This window comes from Patagioenas fasciata, chromosome 17 (assembly GCF_037038585.1).
Source record: "Patagioenas fasciata isolate bPatFas1 chromosome 17, bPatFas1.hap1, whole genome shotgun sequence".
Lineage (NCBI taxonomy): Eukaryota > Metazoa > Chordata > Aves > Columbiformes > Columbidae > Patagioenas > Patagioenas fasciata.
The window spans coordinates 581,331-605,154 of record NC_092536.1 but is presented as its reverse complement, the minus strand read 5'-3'; the positions used below and the strand labels follow the sequence as shown (position 1 = coordinate 605,154).

Genomic DNA, 23,824 nt, shown 5'->3' with positions numbered 1-23,824 from the left:
TGATGTTATTTATAAATTATAAAAGAACTTTTCTGCACATTCTTCGCCTGCTTTTTTCTATTATTTTTTTTCCTAGAGGAAGGCTTTCCCTGACGGGATTTGAAAACCACAAACCTCATCTGTATCAGTGAGAGTAATGTCTGGATGGGAAGTGTACTTGGTGTGGAGGGAGAGATGGGGGATGAACCACCATTAAGTGCCTGTTAATTAACATTGCCCTGCAGCCCAGGGCTGCAGGAGAGATGCTGTGGCCTGTTGGGTGCCGTGTTTGGGAACAGCCGTGTTCGGGAGCAGGGCTGGGGCAGCTGGGGCAGGCGGTGCCGGTGGATGCTGCAGGTGCCCGTGGATGGTGTCGCTGCAGGTGCCGGTGGATGCTGCAGGTGCCCATGGATGCTATCGCTGCAGGTGCCGGTGGCCGCTGCAGGTGCCGGTGGATGCTGTCGCGCAGCAGCGGGCTCTGGCTCTGAGGCGGAGGTGGCCGGAGGACGCTGCCCTGCAGCCCCAACACCTCGCACGGTGCCAGCTGGGGCTGCACCATGGGGTCACGCGGGGTGCGCTGTGACCTGGGGACAGACGGGCACCTCCTGGCTGCCAGCGCTGGCGGGGATCAGAGCTTCCTTAACAAATGGTGCTTGAGAAACGCCTTTTTAGCTGTTTTTCATCTGGAAAGTCCTTTGTATCATAACGCTATTGAGAGAGATGTGTTACAGCTCTTACTTGACTTTTCTGAGTGCTTTTTAAAACAACTTTTAAACTGGGCGTCTCACATACGGTTGCACTGAGAATTGGTGTTAGAGCCTGGGGGAGGATTCAGGATGTGCTTGTTCATTGCTCGTGCTGGTGCAGCAGTGAGAGTTGCTGGTAGCGTCTGTGTGTAATATAATTGCCATGTCAGCTTTTCTGTTTCTGGTTATCTACATAAGGAGGCAGGGAGCTGCTGGAGATGTCAGCTGTGATGTGGCTGATTAAGAAGTACAACACAAAAGTGAACACAAGAAACCCTGTTTCCGTGCAGGCTGTTCTCCAGGGTCTCTGGGTACATCTGTTATGTCTTAACCCTTCTCACATGGATGGGATTCTTAGGTTTGTGCCAAAGGGTTGTGCTTATTTGAGCAAATAAATACCGTGCGCTGTATCTCTATTGTTCTGTGATGTTTACAAGGTGCTGTGAACAGTGAGAAGCAAAGTTAAGCCCTCTGAGACGTGAATCTTGAGATGTACAAGACCTCTTAACTAATTTGAGTGGCTTAGCAGTGATGAAAATTGCTGCTCTGTATCATGTTTGAATTCCTTTTTGCATTTCAAAACTGAGGGGTAGCAACGAATGGAAAACTTACATGAATGACTCTTTTTCTAGTCTGACTGGTAAAGCCTGGTTCCAGACGGGTTCCTACAAACCAGCCAGCCTTGAGTTCCAGGTCTGTGAAATGCAGGTAGAAGTGTCAGGATCTGAAAACAAGGTGGTGGGAGAAACTCGTGGTTCTGCATGGGCTGAGGAAGCGGTCGCAAAGAGACCCAGCTTAGGCTGCTTGGGTGGGGAGCACCCGAATCCTCTGAACGTAACAGAGTGGCAGCGCTGCTGGAAACTTGCACGGTTTGCTGGGCTGTGGTGAGACGGCGAGGGGCGGCCGAGGGCGAGGGGCGGCCGGTGGCGAGGGGTGGCCGAGGGGTGGCCGGTGGCACCTGCTCTGTGGTGGGTCGGTGGCCTGGCCGCTCTGCCTGCCCGGGCTGCCTCGACGTGCTTGGATAAGCGGATGGCATCGTGATTCTGCACGTTCTCCTCTCCAGCTTGCTGGGTTTGTTCGCTCTTGAGCTTGACTTGTCTGCCGTCCTGCTGGAGTGTTCGCTGCGGTGCTTCTTCCTTAGGGGCAAGTGAGACTAACCAGACGCAAGTTCAGATCCTCCGTTCTCTCAGGAGTATTCATGAACGTGCTGACTTACCTTTTCCTTCTTGAATCACATGTTGTGAACCAGTGTACCCCAGAATGGCGGTGTCGTTTGTCAGTCTCATAGAAGTCTGTCTTCTCATTAGTGCTGCTTCTGCCCTCCATTGCTTGCTTTCAATTTCATCTCCCAGAGGAAACTAGGATGGAAATGAGAATGAAATATGGGTTTCCTTTTTAAAAAGAAAACACACCAAATCTTAAGGGCTTCCCGTTGGTACGCAGTGGGATTGGGCTACTAATTCTTATCCTTTGAAAATCCCAGCTGGAATTATTTAATGTCAAAGCATGGAATTTCCTAGTGTGAGATTCGTTGCCGGTGAAGGCCGCGCTGGGGATCAGAGGCATCGCCGGGCCAGGGCAGCGGTGCTGGCACCGCAGGAGACCTCGTGTGCACAAAGGGACGTCGCTGGTTTGTCCCGCTTCAAAGCTGAGCCCGGGGACGAGAGTCTTTGGTCCCCATTGAGGTGCTGTGCTGTGAGACTGGCAGCTGGGCTGGGGCGGAGCGAACCAGCGGGTCATGCTGGCGCTGCCCAGAGGGGAAGAAAGGAGAGGGGAGAGCAAAACAGTTTGCTCCTTTTTCTGATTTGGTAGTGGGGTAGCTTGCTAGTGCACTTCAGAACCTCCCTTCGACCGCTTCGCGGCTGGCTGATCTTGCTCATTTGGATGCATGATAAAAGGGTCAGATCAGATGATTACAGCGATTTCTTCTGGACCGAAATGAAAATGAAATAAAATAGCTATGGTATAGAAGCCTGATGTCTTGCAAAGCTTCAACTTAGATTACAACACCCTCCTTCAGAAAAACCTCTGAGTTTTGGAGGGTGTCTTCTCAGTTTCGGTGTAGTTGTGTAAAGAAGAGGCCAGGAGCATATTCAGACAGTGCACTGGGTAACCAATAAACGCCCGTTTTTATTTCCTCCTTTGATTGATTATGGTTATTTCAAGCAGGCATCCATGTCTGTGTGAGGGATCTCTAGAGCACTTCAGCAAGCCCTGGGCTGGTAGCTGTGCGGTGGCGAGCAGGTGCAGCCCTGTTTCCAGGCTGGTCCATCCGCAGCGGTTCAGGTGATGGGGGAGGGAGAGGAGCCGCTCTGCCGCGTTAAAACGATAACCTTTCTGGCCCCTCTTTCGAAACTGTTGATCTCTTTATAAAAGAGGATTTGCCCTGCTGTTCTAATAAGAGTTGTAAAATAATATATGTGTAATTAGAATTTAATAATGATTTGTGTGACTGGATCTACAGCATAAGCTGGTTCAAGTGATTGTGTAACCTTTGCTTCGTGTTCATTATCTAATGTTGAAATAACAGCTGGAAGTTGAGAGACTGACATGCAGTTTTAAAATTACGGAGCTTGAAATTGCTGCTGTCTGTAAACATATGAAAATCTATTAATGACCTTTGAGCTCTCTGTAACGGAAAATGTTTTGTAGCATAGAATACATCAAAATTGCCTGCTACTGTAGTGGATGTTTCGCCTCTCTCAGTGATTGCTTAGGGAATAAATGAAGGTTTATTTCCTGACACAGATATCAGAATATTTGGAGCTATTCTAGGAAGCCCTGAGGATACATGGAAACATTTGGTTGCTTGTTGTTTGTTCTCACACACCAGTTGTAGCGGGGAGCGCGTTGTGTGCGCAGCCCAGGCCAGGGGAGCGCGCTGCGGTGGGCGGCAGCCCTGGTCCTGCTGGGACAGGGTGATGGGACAGCAGCTCCGCTCCTGCCGGGACAGGGTGATGGGACAGCAGCTCCGCTCCTGCCGGGACAGGGTGATGGGACAGCAGCTCCGCTCCTGCCGGGACAGGGTGATGGGACAGCAGCTCCGCTCCTGCCGGGACAGGGTGATGGGACAGCAGCTCCGCTCCTGCCGGGACAGGGTGATGGGACAGCAGCTCCGCTCCTGCCGGGACAGGGTGATGGGACAGCAGCTCCGCTCCTGCCGGGACAGGGTGATGGGACAGCAGCTCCGCTCCTGCCGGGACAGGGTGATGGGACAGCAGCTCCGCTCCTGCCGGGACAGGGTGATGGGACAGCAGCTCCGCTCCTGCCGGGACAGGGTGATGGGACAGCAGCTCCGCTCCTGCCGGGACAGGGTGATGGGACAGCAGCTCCGCTCCTGCCGGGACAGGGTGATGGGACAGCAGCTCCGCTCCTGCCGGGACAGGGTGATGGGACAGCAGCTCCGCTCCTGCTGGGACAGGGTGATGGGACAGCAGCTCCGCTCCTGCTGGGACAGGGTGATGGGACAGCAGCTCCACTCCTGCCGGGACAGGGTGATGGGACAGCAGCTCTGCTCCTGCTTGGACAAGGTGTCCCCAGCAGCTCTGCTCCTGCTGGGACAGGGTGATGGGACAGCAGCTCCGCTCCTGCCGGGACAGGGTGATGGGACAGCAGCTCTGCTCCTGCTTGGACAAGGTGTCCCCAGCAGCTCTGCTCCTGCTGGGACAAGGTGTCCCCAGCAGCGTGTTTGAGGAGTGGGGGCCGAGGGAGACACCGATGTGCTGGCCTGGGTTTTTCACTGGCGCACATGACATTTAGATATTTCGAAAGTCATTTCTCTCCTGCTAGAAGTCACCTTGCTCAGAGTTTCCCCCCTAGGTTGAAGTGATGTGTTATGGGCAGCTGCTCCTGCTCCTTCATGTTATAGGATCTCCACTTGCATTTGCTGCCCGTTCACCACATTGAGTTCAAATCAGTCACCTTGGTGGTCCTACCTGGTACCCTCCGGTTACCTCTTACCCCATTCCTTTTTTCTCTCCTTACTATTCACCTCGTTTCACTTGCCTGTTGGCTCCTTGTCTTTTCTTGTGGTGGCTCCCGTTGCAGTTTCTCTCTCCACGGACCCATCTTCAAATCTGTGCCTTAAAGTTAATTTTTTTCGTGTGTGTTTCTCACCTCCAATATTATCTTCCCATTTGAATTACGGTCTCTTGCGTCACCTTAGTGCAGCTAAACGGACAGTAGATTAACACACGTTGTCTACTTGGGAAGCACAAGAATATTAAGTCTGCATTTGTTTCTATTAATATGTTGCTGTTCTGTAAACTGGGTATCAGGTCAATAAGAATATTTAAAAAATAACCTAATTAAAAGTAAATCTGTTTCGGTTTCTCTCTGAGTCAGGATCTCTCCCTGAACTATTGAACAAACACATTTGACAACACTACTGCTACTTGCATGATAAAGTTGATATAAGGATAGATGGTGCTTAGATCCTTGGGGCTTTTCCATTGCAGTTTTGCTGGGAGAAGCTGGAGGCAGAAGCAGGGCTGAGCAGGGGCAGTTTCAGAGCCAGCAGCGGGGTTTTTGTTTCCTTTGTGTGAATCCTTCTCCTGTTTGATGTTCAGTGGGATATTTCGAGTTCCCCAGCGTAAGGAGTAAGTGCTGCAGTGGAGTTGTGGGGAGGGAAGCTGGGGGCTGTTTCCCCTGGGCAATCAGCCCCTACAATGTTGGGAGTGGGCAGGGTGGGCTAAACACAGGATGGAATGGGCTTCGTTTGGCACCACGGCTGCATTTCCACTGCTGCTTGAGGGCTGGGGGCAGTTAGTTCATTAACTGTAGGTGTGATTGTTTTGGCCCTGTGCCCTGGCAGCACGCTCGAGGTTTTTCTTCTAGCTGCGTGGGTTTTTTTGCACTTTTCTCAGGTTCTTTAGTGCCCCCTCTGTGTGAAAGGTGTTCACAAGGCCAGCCTCCCCTGCGTGCTTTCTGAGGTCTCCGAGAGGATCGGGGCAGAGTTGGAGGGGCTGAGCAGACCCGCAGCGGTGGCTCCGGCGCCGGGGGTTGTGTGCGCCCGTGCCAGCTCCTCCAGGCCTCAGCGGCGCTGTCCTCGCCCACAGGCAGCGTGGAGTCTGCTGTGCACAGGTCTCTCATCCGAGCCGAGGGCCGTGCGCCTGTGTCACCCACAGCTTTATTTATAAACCGAGCGGTTGTGCATCTTGGGTGTCTTGGGAGACTGCAGCTGTGCCTTGGTGACAGAAGAAAAATGGCTTTTCAGGAAGGAGTGTTCCAAGTGGTTGAGGGTGTTGCCACCTCTGCTGCAAGCAGAGACACAATTGTGCAACTATCTTGGGCCAAATAGCAATGAAAAAAATAATAGCTTTTTGTTATGAACTCTCAGAATCTGCTGCAGAGTCTGGGTTGCCTGCTTGAGTTGCCAGCCTGTGCTGGGGTCTTGGCCAGTGCATCTTCACTGCTGCTGGCGGCCAAGGCATTTCAGGTAGAGCTGGGAGAGGTGCCACAGTTACATCTTCAACTGAAGTGATCTTTGATATCTGTATATCCACATGCACGAATGGAGAGATGGAATCTGTATGTTTCGTGGAGTAACTGCTGGGAAAGAGGCTCTAAAGCCTAATTCTTCCTTATCTTGTAACCACGCAGCCATTAGAACCATCTGCTCTCCGTCTGCGGCGCAGACAGCCCAGGGGCTGCAGATGGAGAGGCTGTAGCCTGCCCTGGAAGCTGTGAGAGACATTCCGAAGGGAGGACAGGTAGGAGACAACCCTGGAGCACCGAGTAGTAACGAACCAAATAGTTTTGTGTGTTCTGGAACAAGATTTGGCAATCTCCTTCCTGGAACGCAGGAGAGAGAAAGGCCTTGGATCCACCAGCCTTCCCTGCAGAAGGGGATTTAGTGGCGCTGGCCGCGAAGGGGTGGCCAGGTCTGCTGGCTCCTGGCTTGGGCAGAACCCCCAAGGCTGGATGGATGTGAAGACCTTCTGGCTGCAGGCCCTGAATGCAGGCGCCGACGCTGTGCGAGCCCCTGGGCTTTCCGTGATGTGCAAATAATTGCTGGTCTGGGCTTGTCTGGGGGGAAGGCTCCAGCGGAGCAGTTTGTCAGAGCCAGTCTCACCTGCCGGCTGGGATTTCTGGATTGAAGTCAAGGTACATCAATAAACATTGTTCACTGCAGTGATGTACTCTATGTTCTGTATGTGCTTAAATTTTCCAGCAGTTGCCTGTGCATAAGCACAGATGCAGGTCCAAAAATAGCAAGCTCTTGTGCTAAGTGAGGTCCCCAACTTGGAGGTCATAAACTTCAGTAAAAGAGCAATTGCTGGAAGGCTTCTTTAGTAGAGTAAATAGAAAGGAAACAAAGGAGGCAAGAACAGAAACCCCATGGCTCCCTCCTGCTCCCTGCCTGAGGCTGCGGAGAGGTCTGTGTTGAGCAGCACAGAGCAGCCCCGCTCTCCCGGTCGGTCAGGAGGAGCTGGGTTCAGAGTCCTGCCTGCCCATGAACACATCCTGGGAGCCACGGGACTGCGGGACAGGCTTTCCTGTCACGGGGCTGAGAAACGCGGCGTCTGCCCCACAGCTGCCCCAGACGTGCTGGGAGCCGGGGACACCTTCCTCCCTCCTCCTTCCTCCCCCTCGCGCCTTCCTCCTCCTCCTCCTTCCTCCTCCTCGCTGGTGGCAGAGGCCAGCACAGCCTCAGCTCCAGGCCTTGGGTCTTAATTCACGGCTGTTTGGAAAGTGCTTCAGATTCTTGGACGCGAGTGGCACTACAAGTGAATGCATTATTTCCTTGGCTTTGATCCAGCTATGACTGTATTCCCTGAATTAATTTTGTAGCAGCTCGGTGAGACAAACCTTAAATCTCCTCACAAAATGGGGATTAGAGCTAAATTTCAAAGTGGGGAACTCTGTTGGATTCAGCAGGGGGAAACACAGATTTCCAGGCTAGTTGTGTGGGGAAGTGAATCTTCTAAACCGTGCAGGGGGTGCTGAGGAAAGACTTCCCCGAGGTATTAACAGGGCCCAGTCCCCACGTAAAGCCAGCTGCAATTACAGCCCAACCGGCCATTCGCTGTCTGTGATGTTGGACACGGAGCCAGGAGTGCGGTGTTGGTACCCTCGGGTGCTGGTGTTCCCGGCCACAGGCTCCCCTCTCCCTTCTCGGGGCCCATGGGGCTCCTGTCACATTGCAGCTGCATCTGGCTGTGTTAAGTGCACGGTTTTGGTGACTTGTGTTTGTAATGTTTTGCTGAGTATCAGTTAACAGGTGTCACTTCCATTGCTCTGGTTTCTGCTTAGTTACTAAAGCTCAGCATTTTGATGTCTGCCTCAGCAGCTTCCCAGTGAGTAGGACAGTGGGACCTTCTTTCCGTGGTATCTCGGGCTGCTGCTTTGGAGGTTGTCTTAAAACTGAAAACCAAAGTGAGCAACTAAACATTAAGTTCTGTTCCTCATTTTATCCTTTATGGAGAATAATGCCAAAATCATCTTCCTAGCTCTTCCACTTGTTGTGGACTTGGCAAGCTGCGCTGTGCTGTGGTGTGTTCTGTGTCTCTGAGGATTGGTTTAGTTTTGGGCTGGGGGTTGTATCTTTGGGGGTTTTGGAACTTGCTGCGCTCGGAGTGTTTGGAGAGGGGGCTGCCGGTCCCACAGCACCCGTGCAGGCGTCCGGAGGTCCGGGCTGCCCAACCATCTCTGAGCCTGCACTGGAATAGGAAACAGCTCAGTGTGGTTTATCATTCCTAGTCGAATTCCCGTGCCTCTGGGACCGTGACGTGTCATCGGTCATCGTCTGGCTGCACAGGGAAGGGGAACTTGAAGCAGTGAGTGATCTGGCGTGGAGTCAGCATGTTGCACACTGAGGCAGTCAATCCACTGATTAAACAAGAGGGGGAGGAAATAATGCAGAGCAACCACCCCAATCTCTGACTTTCTTTTCTGTTGGGCTTTAGTTCTGGGGAGACTAGAGAGCTAATGATTCCCTTGAGCTCTCTTGCTGGCAGCGAGCGGGCCGTGTGCGAGCTGTGTGTCAGGGGTACCAGCACGCCCGGGGCAGCTGCTGAGCCAGCAGTGGGGCGTTAGAGAAGGGGGATGAGGCATTTTGAGCGGGCCGTGTGCGAGCTGTGTGTCAGGGGTACCAGCACGCCCGGGGCACCTGCTGAGCCAGCAGTGGGGTGTTAGAGAAGGGGGATGAGGCATTTCGAGCGGGCCGTGTGCGAGCTGTGTGTCAGGGGTACCAGCACGCCCGGGGCAGCTGCTGAGCCAACAGTGGGGCGTTAGAGAAGGGGGATGAGGCATTTCGAGCGGGCCGTGTGTGAGCTGTGTGTCAGGGGTACCAGCGCACCCGGGGCACCTGCTGAGCCAACAGTGGGGCGTTAGAGAAGGGGGATGAGGCATTTCGGAAGATTTCTGTGGCTGCAGTTGACAAAGTTGGCATGGTAAACAGTGCTTTCAAGGTACCTCCCAATCTGATATATTTACCTTGCATAAAAAATTGGGATAGAGATTCTACGAAACATTCCAAAAAGACTTTAGTTTTTACCCTTGACCAGTCAGTAAAAGTCATTGGGGAAGGATCATCTAGCTGTGGTGAACTGATGTCCCAGTGACCTGGCATATTATTTCTCCAACGTTTTTCGGTGGTGTGTGTACAGGGAAAGGTTGATACCTCGTCACCAAGAGTTCGGCTTTCAGTCCTCAAAGATGCCAGGGCCAGCAGTGATAACTCCCTCTCAGATCTCTCTTTCTACGTTAATTGTCATGATGTGACTCTGCTTAGATTGTGTGCTATAGTCCGGACTCCAGACACTTAACACTTAGTGCTCGGCCTCTGTTCGGTGCTTAGATCCCACTGATCTCTGCTTATTGAATGCACAGTGGGCTTTAGAGGCTCCATTCCCGTGTGAATGCTGCTGTGACCGTCAGGCCCGAGGTGGCGCTGATATGTTGATTTTTGAGATCAGAAGCAGAAGAAAAGCCACCTCTGTTTCAGGTAGCGGTTAAAGCCTTTCCTTTAGGATGCCGATTTGTTCGTGCGCTGTTGACATACGGTTCCTGAATTAATCTGAAGCAAACTCATTTTCATAACCAGTTTCCAGCATCTCTGAAATTAATCAAACACATAGCCTGGAGAGTATTCATCCTAATCTAATCTAAAATTACTGTTCGCATTGTGCGTGCCTAATTATTCATCTTAAGTCATCTCTGAAAAGAACGTGCTGTCCTGTTTGTGTTTTTATTCAATATTTATACTGCTTTATGCTTAAAAGCAGTCTCAAAGAACTTAAAGAACTTAATATTTTTCGTTTTTCCCCGTGACAGAAGGACATGTCGCTGAAGCCTCAGGAGCGGAAGGAGAAGTGGGAGAGGCATCCCGGAAAGAAACCTCGGGAGTCCGAGCACTGCGTGCCTGCCGAGCCCAGTGAGAACGGCCACCCCAACGACGCGGGCAGCTCCGAGAGGGAGGCGGACAGGGGCAAGGAGCGGATGAAGAAGAAGCTCCCCTTGAAGCCATCCAAGCAGGTAGGGAAATCATTTCTCATCTGAAGCGACGGTATTGTGGCATTTGGCCACCAAAGTGTTGTCCTGCGGGTAGGTTGGGGCTGTTCGTGTCACTGGCTTCTCTGGTAACTTGTGCCGGTGAAACACTGTCCCTTACGGGACATGGGGCCAAGTGCAGCGGTCTGGTGTTGTGGGCAGGTTTCACAAGCTGCAGTGGCAGAGCAGGTTTGCTGGGCGATGTAGGCAGGAAGGAGCGGGCCCCTGCAGCTGCGAGCGTGGTCGCTCACACGCAGGTTTGGAGCGGGCCCCTGCAGCTGCGAGCGTGGTCACTCACACGCAGGTTTGGAGCGGGCCCCTGCAGCTGCGAGCGTGGTCGCTCACACGCAGGTTTGGAGCAGGCCCCTGCAGCTGCGAGCGTGGTCGCTCACACGCAGGTTTGGAGCGGGCCCCTGCAGCTGCGAGCGTGGTCGCTCACACGCAGGTTTGGAGCGGGCCCCTGCAGCTGCGAGCGTGGTCGCTCACACGCAGGTTTGGAGCAGGCCCCTGCAGCTGCGAGCGTGGTCGCTCACACGCAGGTTTGGAGCGGGCCCCTGCAGCTGCGAGCGTGGTCGCTCACACGCAGGTTTGGAGCGGGCCCCTGCAGCTGCGAGCGTGGTCGCTCACACGCAGGTTTGGAGCGGGCCCCTGCAGCTGCAAGCGTGGTCGCTCACACGCAGGTTTGGAGCGGGCCCCTGCAGCTGCGAGCGTGGTCACTCACACGCAGGTTTGGAGCGGGCCCCTGCAGCTGCGAGCGTGGTCGCTCACACGCAGGTTTGGAGCAGGCCCCTGCAGCTGCGAGCGTGGTCGCTCACACGCAGGTTTGGAGCGGGCCCCTGCAGCTGCGAGCGTGGTCGCTCACACGCAGGTTTGGAGCAGGCCCCTGCAGCTGCGAGCGTGGTCGCTCACACGCAGGTTTGGAGCGGGCCCCTGCAGCTGCGAGCGTGGTCGCTCACACGCAGGTTTGGAGCGGGCCCCTGCAGCTGCGAGCGTGGTCGCTCACACGCAGGTTTGGAGCGGGCCCCTGCAGCTGCGAGCGTGGTCGCTCACACGCAGGTTTGGAGCGGGCCCCTGCAGCTGCGAGCGTGGTCGCTCACACGCAGGTTTGGAGCAGTCCCCTGCAGCTGCGAGCGTGGTCGCTCACACGCGGGTTTGCGGCTGGCAGGTCCGGCGGGCAGCGGGGCAGCCCGCGGGTGACCCAGTGCGCGGTCAGCGCTTTCACACCTGGATCCGTAACAAACACCAGCCCAGCTGTCCCGCGTCCCTTAACGTGGTGCCAAATGGCAGCCCGCGGGAAGACCAGCACGCTTGACCCTCCAGCATTTGTTCCGTGCTAAGAAATACGCTACAATGAAAAACTGTTTCTTTTATTCTTTGTGATGCAGAGAAAAGAGCTGTTTAACCCAAGGACACCTTCTGTTCTGTGAGACCAGCTCTGTGTCTGCCAGACAACAAGAGATTGAATTGGCCACTTATTGGAAGTCTGAAAAAAGACTTCCAGTATTTTTAGGATTTGAAAGGATCACTGAGGTTATCTGATGTAACCCCCTGCGTAACTTCTCCACTACATACAATCTTTGGTGATTGTGCTGTAGCGTATTTGTTCAGAAAGGCTCATCCCGTTTTCTATTGGAAATGTTAATGGTCTGCTGAGGCCCGCTCTCCGATGGTTTGTCATTAACACGTTAGCAGACTTTGGTTTTCTTCCTTTTGATTAAAAACATAGTTGGAATTATCCAGTATAAATGAGTTGTGTAAAGATACAAGTACTTTTCTGCTTAGAATCGTTTAGGTAGCAAACCATGTAAACATGCACTCCTGGCAAAATATTTGCCAGATTTGTTTCTTTTAACTCCCCAAAGTGATACCGAATGTTTGTTTTTAGACTCATCATATCTAGTTAAAATGTATCAAGTTTCTTGTTTGTTTTTGCTGGTAGTTGAGTGATAGGGTTTCAGTTCCCCCCTCTGGTTACAGGTGCGGTGAGTTTGTGTACAAATAACCACTCTCCAATCCAGCAATCCTAGCGAAGCACTGAGCTGGTTGGCTTTCTGCTCTGCTCCCCGAGTGCCTTACAGACGCTCGTGTTGGTGCCACTGAGCCTGGTGCAGTTTGAGCGTGGACACAAGGAGCACTGCAGGCCCTGCGGTCCGGGTGGCCACCGCGTCTGCCAGGTGGAGGCACCGCGGGTTAGAGCTGTGCCGCCGGTCGAAGCTTCGGCTGCTGGGAGCTGGCTGTGCTGGGGGTTCTCGCTCTGCTCTGCGTGCGCTGTGCCGCCGGTGGAAGCTTCGGCTGCTGGGAGCTGGCTGTGCTCGGGGTTCTCGCTCTGCTCTGCGTGCTGGGGGTTCCACCGCGGTGGATCCGCTCTGCTCTGTGTGCTGGGGGTTCCACCGCGGTGGATCCGCTCTGCTCTGTGTGCTGGGGGTTCCACCGCGGTGGATCCGCTCTGCTCTGTGTGCTGGGGGTTCCACCGCGGTGGATCTGCTCTGCTCTGTGTGCTCGGGGTTCCACCGCGGTGGATCCGCTCTGCTCTGTGTGCTGGGGGTTCCACCGCGGTGGATCCGCTCTGCTCTGTGTGCTGGGGGTTCCACCGCGGTGGATCCGCTCTGCTCTGTGTGCTCTGTGTTCCTCACCCGCTGCACAGGAGGAGGGGTGGCTGACAGTGACATCTTCAACGTGACATTTCAAACTGACCATCAAGTAGTTGTGGCTGCTGGGGGTTTCATGACACCTCCCTAGGAACCTTTGGGGTAAGAGGTGTTGTTTCGCTGGCCCAGCTGCAGTTTCTGTCATTGTGTGCTGCTGCCTTCCTTTCCCAGGCATTTGGATTACTTGTGTTTCAGCTCTGAGCAATGAGGGGTTGTTATGTGTTTCTTCTGGAGAGTGTTTGTCTGCCATCAGTGCTTAAATGTGGTATTTGCTGCCACATTCATGAAAACCCCAATTCATCTTTCATTGTCTAATCTTTTTTTTCCTGTAAGGATAAGTAACAAACTCCAAACTGAGCGAGATGCATGCACAAAGAGCATAAAATAGAACCTGCCGTGGGTGACTCATTAATAGCCTCTTTAAACAAGTCACAATTAGAATTCATCTTCTACTGAAAGGGGAGTTTTTAAAATACCTTTTATTATCCTAGCTGATATAGTTATGAAAACCAGACGAATTTTCAGGTCCGTAAGGTTGATGAAAGTAGCAGCAAAATCTCAGCTACATAAACTGGGCTATTCTTATTTCAGGCTAATTATGCAAATGATATAGACCAGTTCAATAATTTTTGCTTCTTTTAATAACATGCAGCTCACAGCAGAATTCTGGCACCTCCCGCCACGCCGTCTAGACAAATTGGCTGCAACCTTAAGTTTCGTGGAATTTGGGGGTGATTTTTGCATCTCAGGGTTATTAAACACAGGTTTATACCTAATTTGGAAAGCTTACTGTAATTAATGCTAATTATATTGAGATGTTGCTTAGAAATTACTGTTCAATTTGAAGCTTTCCTTATAATCTCATCCCTTCTCTTCACAATGCTACTGAATTGTCATATTTTCTGCGCAGCCTCCTCTAATAAATCAAATTGGGCGTTATAATGAGGGCATTGTGCTGATCCTGGTGGAGAGGTGCGGAGTGGTGAGCTGAGCTGAGTGCCAGGTTGTCTGCTTTGTTTAGGAAATTAGATTAGTACTTCACTCCTTTTGACGGAGCATCCGGATTCCTATTTGCTCCTCAGTATTTGGTTCTCATGCAGTCAGGGCGGGGGGGTCGCAGGACACGGTCCGTCCCTTGCAGCCTGTTACTGCAACTGCCTAGAAAAATCATTCAAAGACATTTGTCTCCTGCTGTAGCCAAGCAGAGGGAACAAAGGGCGTTTCAGATAGTCACAGGTGCTTTGGTGAAAGATTTGTCGGGGTTTGGGGCTGTTCTGAGCGCCTGTGCGCAGGGAAAGCTGCTGCGGTGGGAGGCGGCGGAGCCGCTCGTGGTCGTCGGGGTGCGTCCAGGGATGAGAACGCGTTTGAGTGCGGCCAGAGCGGCCTTTCGGAAGTCTCGCCTCTTTGGAAGGGTGTGGTTGCCTCCAACACAGGAGCATCTCTTGGGCTCTTCTGAGCCGAGAGCCTGCCCCAGCGGCTGTGGAGGGGATCCCGCAGCGCCTGCAGATGGGAGCCCAGCGCGTCTCTGAGGGTCCCTCTATGCTTGGGTGCATCATTTACTTCGATGAAGAGGTAGATGCAAGATGAAACCTCTTAGTTCCAGTTACACTTCCTTATGTTGTCCTAAGTCGTTCTAGTTGTTGGAGGATCACCCTTTGAATTAAGAGTCTGTCTTTCATTAGCCTTGGCTGAGCTGTTTTGCTCTCTGCTGGTTCATTTTTGGAGCTGCTTATTCGTCTGGATGTCTGAGCAGCCTGGGGCCATCTTGGGTGTAGAACAGTGGTTTTTCTGAGCTTCAGCACCCACTGCTGTTTCTGTACATGGAAAGTGAGCTGAGCTCCTTCTGAAGAGAGCTGGTGCTGGTAGGGAAGAGTTGTAGCTATTTCAGCTTAACCTCGAGCTCTGTGGGTAGTCAGCTCAGGAGCGTCACGGTGCAGTGAATGTGTTTAGATGTTAAATGCGGCTGCAATAACACTCTGTGCTGCAAATAGTCATTTGTCATGAAGATGAGTGTCTTACACCTCCTCCTTCCTTTTCTCACCCACCGTTTAAATCACCCAAGATGAGGAAGAGTCTCAGAGAAGCCGAGGAGAACAAGGTGGTGTAGCATGTATTCAGTGCTCATAAACAGGGTGCTGGGAGGAAAGGGCAGGGAAGGCGGTGCTGTCGTGCTGACCAGAGCCGTGACATCTCTGTGACGCCGCAGAGCTCCCTGGAGGGAGGGGTGCTGAGTTAATTCTGGGGCCTCGCTCGCTCCCAGCCTTTGTCAAACTGCCGAGCATTATTGATGATTAATGTGTGCTGTTGCTGTGGCTCTTGCTGGACTGGAACCGCTAAATTACATTAACATGTTTGATTACCTATTCATGCGATTTTTCTGTGGTGCTCATCAGCTCGTTACCTGACATTCACTGATGAAGGTAGCGCCCTTCCCTGACCCCAGGAGGGCGCTGCTCCGGTGGGTGCTGAGCGGAGCCGAGGGCGATGCGCTCGGGTGTTTTCCAGCCGGGATGCACGTTGTTTCTTCTTGTGTGTGGTGTTGGTGGTGTGGAAAGGCTATTGGGAATCAGTCTAGAAACTTGTCTGGCTGATGAAATACCGTATGTGGAAGAATTCCTTCGGCACCACGCTGCTTGTGCTGGTGGTTGGGCAATACGAGCATGTAGCTGCTTGACTGGTGTTTTTGCAGATAATGATAAATGGCAAATGGAAAACTCGAGGTGCTTTCGAAGGCACCGGTGGCTGGGGACGCGGAGTGGGGGGCTGAAATGCACCTTCCTTAGCTCAGGGTCAGCAGCCCTGGGGGAGAGCGAGTTGAAAATACCCTTGGCAGTCTGTGTCTGTGGGCCAGAATACAGATACGGGTGTGCTTGTGTCTTCAGAATGGAGCATTTGGAAGCTAAATTGTGTCTAAGAAGGTCTAAATATAATGGTAACTTACTCTGTTACCTTCAGTACCTTAGGCTATTAAAAGCAAATGAATTCTAGGCAGCCAACGTGCCAAAAAATAAACGAAAGGTTGCCTTTAATGTGGGTTTTGGGGATTGGTTCTGTTTGGTGTGTGCTGCTTTGGTGTTTGCGTTTCACTGCTTTTGAACACTGAAATTATACAACCGGTTTCTTTTTGTTTCTAATTGATGTTACCCTTTTTGTTAGCAGATATTGTTATTTAAATGTTCTTTGAAACTAAACAACAAAGCGAAAGGGAAAAAGAGTCCATTTTCTTTTAATCAGGAAAATGTTGCTGCATGTATTGCTTAAAACCAGGATCCATTTCTACCTTTGTAGGTACAAGAATTTACAATTTGGACACGAAAGCTCTGTGCCCGTTAGTTTTAAGTACGCATTTCTGATGGCTAGGAGACTTGTGCGGTTAACACAGCCGTGTATCTGGGTGGGGGTCTCCCCCATGGACTCCAGCCGGGCTCCCTGCAGCCGGGGAGCGGCCGCCCTTGGTGCTTGGTTCCCTTTGCTGGAGCCAGGGCTGGCGATGGAGACTTTGTGTGCCGCAGCGAGGTCTCCAGCCCAGCCTTGCCAAGCCCTGCTCGCTTTTGAACGTGGGAACGGCCTCGCCGGCTTCCAGGCCCCAGGAGGTGGTGGTGCTGGGGAGGCCGCGGTTCGGCTGCGCGGGGCCGTGCAGGCACAGGTGGCCGGGCCGGGCTCGCCGCGCTGATCTGCAGCCGCGGAGACTTCACAGCTGCCCGCGAAACCGCTGGGGAGCAGCCCTGCGAACGCTGAAATGGGCAGTGCAGTGTTTAGTCATTAGCTTTGCTAATCCGAGGCCTAAAATCAGCCTCATTTCAATCAATAGCAATCTGTTTGCACTGTCAGGAACTAATTTAAAAATCTGCTTTAAGTCCTGGTTAGGCACTTGATATTCTGGTTTCTGCATCAAAGCAGAGGGGAAGCAGTGAGCATAGCACAGCAGCGGCAGGAGGAGGAAAAATCCTTTGTAAATAAATACGGGATGTTTATTTCCCAAATGAAACCCTGCTATTACAAAGCAGCGCTGTTGTTTTTGCTAAATTTATCCAAGAATTTGTTGAGATTCCTGAAGTGGCTGCAGAGCCCACTCTGCAACAGAGGGAAACTCACAGTGTGTTTGTTTCCTTCAGTTTCTTATGAACCTTACACAATTAGGGTTTGTGTTACAGATGTGGCAGAGGTGACTCCATCCCAGGCCTGCAGCCACTGCACAGCTTGCATGGCAGGTCTGTAACCTACTGTGCTTAGGAGAAGCAGTGCAAACAGTGCTGTAAACCCCGGGGAACGGCGGCAGGAGAGGCCTTTGTTTAAACTGGAAGAACGTATTTCAAACCCTTCTGCAGTCCTGGCAGGGAAATGTAAGTTGAGAAGACCCTGTTTATTAGAACTGGGGTGGAAATCCAGCTGTTTTTAGACCAACGCTGCAGCATGAAGCAGAAGCATATGTCGGATTTTACTACACTGCAAATATTATTTTCTGATGTAAAGTGTGTTTTGGCCGCTGGAAGTGGTGTATGTAGGAGAATGTGGCTTTTCCATGCGTGTACTGAAATACTTACTCACTTCTCTGGACCAGCGGGCTGCCCTTTTCCAGGTGACTCTCACTTGCCAGCATTGCTGTTGCATGTGCCCCCTGCTCTTGCTCAGGCATCCGAGGCCGGTGGCCGTGGGGATGGGGACGCAGTGTCTTGGCACGGCCGTCCGCTCCCTGCTTTGTGTGTAAGGGTCACAGCGCTGCTGCGGTGGTGTCGGCCCTGCTCTGCTCAGAATCAAACCCCAAGGCTTTGCCTGCAGCACTTGCTTCTACCTCCTTTGTCTCTGCTTTTCCGCTTCTCCAGAATTCCCATCTGTCCCCGCTCACCTCTCCCACTGCAGAGCACTTGGGCATCAGCAACGTGTTGAGGCCTCCAGATGGCTGCTGGCATTGCTAACACGTGTTAGAGCGGGTCTGGAGAGCACGGTGATTAAAGCCCTGGATGCTACCAGCACTTTCTCTGCATTGGGGCTTCCTGCGCTGCATCTGGCGGAGCTGAACCAGTGTGTCTGGGGCCCCGTGTCTCCGCTGAGAAGCCGCAGTACCCGCGGGCCCACGCAGGGCGGCCCAGCATGGCCAGGAGCTGGAGACCTGCACGCGTTGTGTAACCGAGCGATCTGCGCAGGCTGCTCGGAGCGGCTCTCGTCTCACAAACGCATCCCCAGCGAGCGGGGAGGACTTGACCTGACACTTCTGCTGCTTTCAAAATTAGAAAAGTCGGAAAATTGAAGTGGTAGGAAGAGAGTTGAGTCACCCTGCGATGGTGTAGGGAGGCGGTGGTGTGTGTCTGAGAAGAATCAAAGCAGTTATAAGCTCCGTTTTAAAACTCTTGCAGATCACCTTTAACTTCTCTGCGTGCAGTTAGATGGCTGATAAGGACCTTAGGTCACATTTGCTTAAATAAAGCCTCAGACAAGAGCAGGATAAAGAGAAACAAAGCAACCCTCTCTCCTTGCTGGTGTTTTCTAAGTAGCTGTGAATGAATCTCATTACAATGGCTTCTTTTGAGAGGAAGAAATAGAAAGGAGATTTCATTGCTTACAAGTTATGTGGCATCAGACGCAAAAAAAAAAGGTTTTTGGTGGTCATTGGTTACATCCTTATAAAAGAAGAGCTAAATGGACTGTAATTTAGAGAAAGGGATTTAATTACATGAAGTAATTTACAGGAAGCTATAACCGATTGTGTCTTTTTCTCTGTTGGGTTTAATTGGGTGACACAATGCACAAAGTCCTCTTTATTTTCCTTCTTCCCCCCTCTCACTTTTTCGTTTATTTGCTTTTGGAGAAGATGAGGCACCGGGATAGAGCACTTTGGTTGTACCTGGGGAGCTCAGCGAACCGAGAGTGGAGCGACACGGGGCTGTTTGCACGGTGCTCCGTGTCCTGCCAGTCCTGGGACCGCGTGCTGTTGGAAGAGGTCCGGAGCCTGGGCTGGGGGTTTTTCTTGTGCACCCCTTCCTGACGGTGAGATAAGGTTTAGGTGTCGTCTGCAGCTGTGCAGAGCCCAAGGTTCAGGTGTCGTCTGTGGCTGTGCGGAGCCCAAGGTTCAGGTGTCGTCTGTGGCTGTGCGGAGCCCAAGGTTCAGGTGTCGTCTGTGGCTGTGCAGAGCCCAAGGTTCAGGTGTCGTCTGTGGCTGTGCGGAGCCCAGGTTCAGGTGTCGTCTGCAGCTGTGCAGAGCCCAAGGTTCAGGTGTCGTCTGCGGCTGTGCGGAGCCCAGGTTCAGGTGTCGTCTGCGGCTGTACGGAGCCCAGGTTCAGGTGTCGTCTGCGGCTGTACGGAGCCCATTCTCCAGGGTGTCACGCAGGCACTGGAGGGAGGGCTGGAACCCAGAGAGAGCTGAGAGCAGCAGGGCCTTTCACAGGTTGTTTTTCTGGTTTAGACAAGATGTTAGGTTATTCCAGGGTTATTCCATCTTGTTTTAAGCGCTATCTCCCTGATACTTTAGCTAGCTTTGCACAAGGCTTTGGCATCTGTGACCTCATTGCAACCCCCACTCTTGGGCTAGCATAGAAAGTCTGTGGTAGAACATGAAGCCTATGGATGGCAGCAGGTAAAGTTCCTTATGATCATCCCTGGAGTTTTGGGGATGATCACAAGCATTTTTGTGTGTGTGAAACAAGCACAGTAGATGCAGACGGGTAATATTCTTCCTCTAGCATGCTTGTCACTATAATAACTAAACCATCTGCCCAGGTCCAGTCTAACGCCGAGCTGGCCTAAAACAAACCATCAAAACTCTTTCTCGTGGGACGCTGTTACTGTGAACGCGCAGAAGCCGTCCTTGCCCGCTGCCGGCCGTGGGCGTCCGCGTCTGCGGGGGCGGCGGTGGGGCCGCGGTGGCGGTGCCCGGGCTGTGCCCACGTCGCTCGTGGCCCCGGTCCAGCTCGCTTGGCTTCCCTGCTGGCAGCAGATCAGAGACGGTGCTGCATCCACCGCTCAGCCGCTCTCGCCTCACGAACTGCAGCCTCGGGCAGCGTTACCCGCGTCTCTCGACCTCTTTTCTGTGTGGATTCCTAAGGGAGCTAATTTTCATACTTGTGCCTGATGGGTGCTTTACACAAGCTGTTGAGAATATACACAGCTTGAGTAAGTACGGCTTTGGTTTGAAGACATCTCTTAGGTAAAATAAGCGCTTGTTTTTCTCCTCAGTCCTTCAAGCAAGGTTACTAGTAGCTATTCAGGTGAATGCCATTGCGCTATTCGGTTCATGAAACTTATGCTGTTTCCTCTAATGTTTTGTCTAAAGGAAACTGAAGAGTCCAAGCCAGCAGGAGTTTGTGGTAGATTTACAGCTCTTCCAGGTTTCCTGGTTGAGAGGCTCCCAAGGCGCAGTCGGGTGTACGTGCACCTTCTAACTCGAGCTGGAATGTGCCCTGTCTGTGTGTAGGTTTTTGCAGCTGTTAGCACTGTAAATTGATCCTGAAATTTTTCTGAAGTTGAGCCTTTAAATTAATTTATTGGAAAAAAAAAATCCTAGCGAGGAGGACATTTCCAATGTTACGTTGAGGAGTTACACCTACAAACTCTTCTCATAGTTACATGCAAAAGCGGGGCGTTTTTGAGTGAGGGGGGGCTTTTTTTCATAGCTTCCTCTCAATTTTGTTTCTTTGCAGTTGGAGTTTTTGAGATTAGAAAGCAAAGTATTAATTAGGTAGCTGCTGGGTTTTGAACGTTAGGGTCTAAAGTCAATTATGTAAATATGTGCAGGTTTTTCCATTTAAAATGAAGTCTTTTTTCTTCACCTTTCCCACCCACATAGCGCTTTCTCCTGGTTAACGGCTTTGATTGTGGCACCGGGGAAAGGAGCACGAGCTCAGTTCTTCCTTCGGCTGCAGATGCAACGCCAGTTAAAGTTGAGACCAGTAACAGGGTTCGTTCTGCACTCTCTGATGTTTCATTCACACTGAACAGTAAGAACAAGAAAAGGCCTTTCCTGGGGGCAGCCTTATCCACTGGAACGATACTGCTGAAAGAATCCAGGCCGAGGTGACGGGTCGCATGGGGGCGCTGCCCCGGCGGCCAGAACGACAGCGGTGAGGAGCAGGCCTGGTGCTGAGCTTGCAGCCTCCCGGAGGGTGGTGCTGGCTCTCATGGACGTGTCTCGCTGTTGGTTCTCAAAACTTCTGAGTGCCGCAGGGCAATGTTTTGTGATGTAACATGGCTTTCATCTGCTGTAGTGTCAGTCCTGGGCACCTTTTCAGAGTCAGTGTCTCGGTCCTGCGGGGTGGAAGCTGGAGGTCGTTCAGCTGCTCAGCCGCGTCTGCTGTGCTGCCTCTGCAGCTTTAGCATGAAAGAATGAATGCGCTTTCCTGTTATTTTTCAGCTTGTATGGAGCAATTTCAGTGTATAAAGGTGTAAATGGGGATGACATGAAAGAAGAGTCATATTACAAGTGCTGCCTGGATTGAGGGGGTTTTTAACTTGCTCCTCATGTGTACATGCGCTCTTTTTCTTCCAGGTGCATACTGCCAAAACCAATAATATAAAAATAAAGAAGTTATTCTTTGCTTACCGCATAGGAAATAATCTCTACAGCAGAGAGCAAAGTCTGGATCCACAAAACCCCAGCCCCGTTCTGAAAGGCTGGGTGCAGTGTTTTCCCAGCCCCTGTCTGTGCTGTCCCGTAAGGGGGGCGGCAGCGCCAGCCGGGGGTGTGGGGACACGTGCCAGCTCTCATTGCTTCCCTGGGTTCGTCTCTTGCTTTCCTTGCCACTGGCTTCTTTCGTTCATGAAGCAGCTTGTAATTGAGTGTTTGACAAAGAAGTGTTTACAAGCAGTGTTTCTTGTGCATAACTGCCTAGCTGAGGGGAATAACAATTTGGATCTGAATTTCAGCCCTCCTTTGTCACTGTCGCATCAGCGCCGGTGGCAGTGCTGTCTCTGCTTGAAGGGAAGGATGGGTTAGAGGTGTGCAGGGTATGGCGCTGGCGGCGAGCGCCTGCTCTTTGGAGGAGCCGGTGACGGGTCCTGGTGGCCCAGGCTCGTTCTCTGTTCGTGTCTTGGTGTGGAGCACAGCGAGGTGTGTGCTGGTCACCGTGTGTGCTGACTTCTGGGTTTGTAGAGGTAGGAACCTGCTAATTTAGGGGGAGTTTTATTCCATATGAAAGGTAGAGGTTGGAGTTTTGCCGGTTTTGAAGCCTTCTCTGGCCGTTGTGTGGGGTGAGGTTCTGTAGCCTGTAGCTGTCCTGATCGGGAGGTGTGGTCGGAGTTCGGTCTCCACGGGCTGGAGCCTGCAGTGCGGATGGGTCCTGCGTTACCAGCGAGAGGCAGGTGCAGTTCAGCTGTCACTTGGAAGCAGAGGACTCTAGGATCAAGCTTTTCGGTTGAGGCAGCACGTGGGTGTTTCAGCTCTCCCTGCCAAACCCTTCTGCAAATGGTGCCAGCTGGGCAGGGTGTGGAGGGAACAGAAGCAATGAAGCTATGCATGAGTAAGGAACAGCTCAGGCTTTATTTAGACCCATTAGAGGTCATTTGCAAAGGGTACTTTTTTTGGTTTTGTGTTTTCTTTTTTGGGGGGGGAGGGTGTCTTTTAAAGGGGCTTTTCATCCCATTTGCAGGAATTACCATGTTGAATCATAAGTGATGAGAGTCGGTACGTGGTGAATAAGCAAAGATCTTCCCCCGTATCGTGTAGGAGCCGGAGGCGCCCGGGGCTGTGGTCCCGCGGGCTGGACGCGGCCGTTCCCTGGCGTCAGCGCCGCCTGTGGCTGCAGCCCGCGCGGACAGGGAAAGCAGGCACAGCGTAGGAACCGAGAGTCGTGGAACCGGGCACGAGGAGGAGTGAGTGGTGCTCAGCCGTTTGGCCCATGGGATGAACAATTGCTGCTGCTGGAGCGCAAGCAGAAGGCACTGGTATCCAGTCTGCTCCTCTGGGTACAGTCGTTGCTTAGCGCTCCATACGATCTGTTGAGCGAAAGTAGATGAACAGTCACAGCTTTACTGAGAAACTAGGAGCAGGTTAACACAATGGCTAAACTGTTAGCAGCATCTCTGAATTAGTGTTGCTGCTCGTCAGAGTGCTCAGACTGCAGCAGGGAATTGTTAAATTCTGGTATGAAGACCAGGTTATGCTCACATCCAGAGTGCCTTTGATTTGTCCCCACGCGAAGCAGCTGTGCAGGTGTTTTGTGAAGACACCTTCCCACCCCCCTTCGCCTTGTTCTCAGTCATCCCTGTGCATGGAGCAGCTGGGTGAATAAACGGTGTGTTTTTCTGTGCCTGTAGGAACGCTGGTCTCTTACAGTCCTTCCGCCAGATATTCCCTCCCTGTTTACCTGACTTGTCGAGAGCAGAAGGAGCAGAAAAATGCCTTCATGACAGCTTGTTTTTCTTCCTTTCCTTGCAGTGAAGCGAAGGCATCAAGGGGTTGTTTTTCCCCAGACAGTCTGCACAGCAGCACCAGGGACCTCTAGGAGATTGATCAAGGGACACATTTGACCTTAGGGCTGCTCGTTAGAGAACACTGTTACAGGCACGTTGTAATAGCAGATGTAATGAACTCTGCGTTGTCTCAGAGAAAAAAAAAACAGTATGTTTTGTGGGGGGTATTTGTGTGTGTGCATGGTATTTACGAGGAACTGAATTGTCTGGCAACCTCAGGTCACCTCGAGCAGGAGAAGCCTGAGGCACAGCCAAAGGCAGACAAGTTCCAGAGTGAGTTGTATGGGAACTTGACAAATACCTGCTTGTTATTGTTTATTGAAACGGAGAGCACAGGGAAGAGGCGGCTTTATGAAAAATGATCTCAGTGCAAGATGCCAAAGCAGCGTGTGCGGTGCCGGTGGTGCCGGGCAGCAGAGTGGCGCTCGCTGCTGGGCCGGGGGCGGCGCCGGAGCGGCTCCGGCTACACAAACCGATGGCTGGGGGGCTCGTCCCAGAGCCGTGTCTGGAAAGCAGGGAACTGGCTGCTGCTCCAGGCTTGCGGACACGGGTGAAAGA

General features: G+C 52.3%; 1 protein-coding gene across 25 annotated transcripts in view; it reads left to right on the top strand.

Moving 5' to 3' along the window:
• The window catches only part of FBRSL1 (fibrosin like 1), a 464,112-nt gene that overhangs the window by 104,430 nt on the left and 335,858 nt on the right, over positions 1–23,824 (top strand). For all 25 annotated transcript variants that reach the window (XM_071816110.1, XM_065851291.2, XM_071816112.1 and 22 more), the window contains exon 2: positions 10,002–10,202. In XM_071816110.1, coding sequence (XP_071672211.1) covers positions 10,002–10,202 — 201 coding nt within the window. The remainder of the gene's footprint in view (positions 1–10,001; positions 10,203–23,824) is intronic.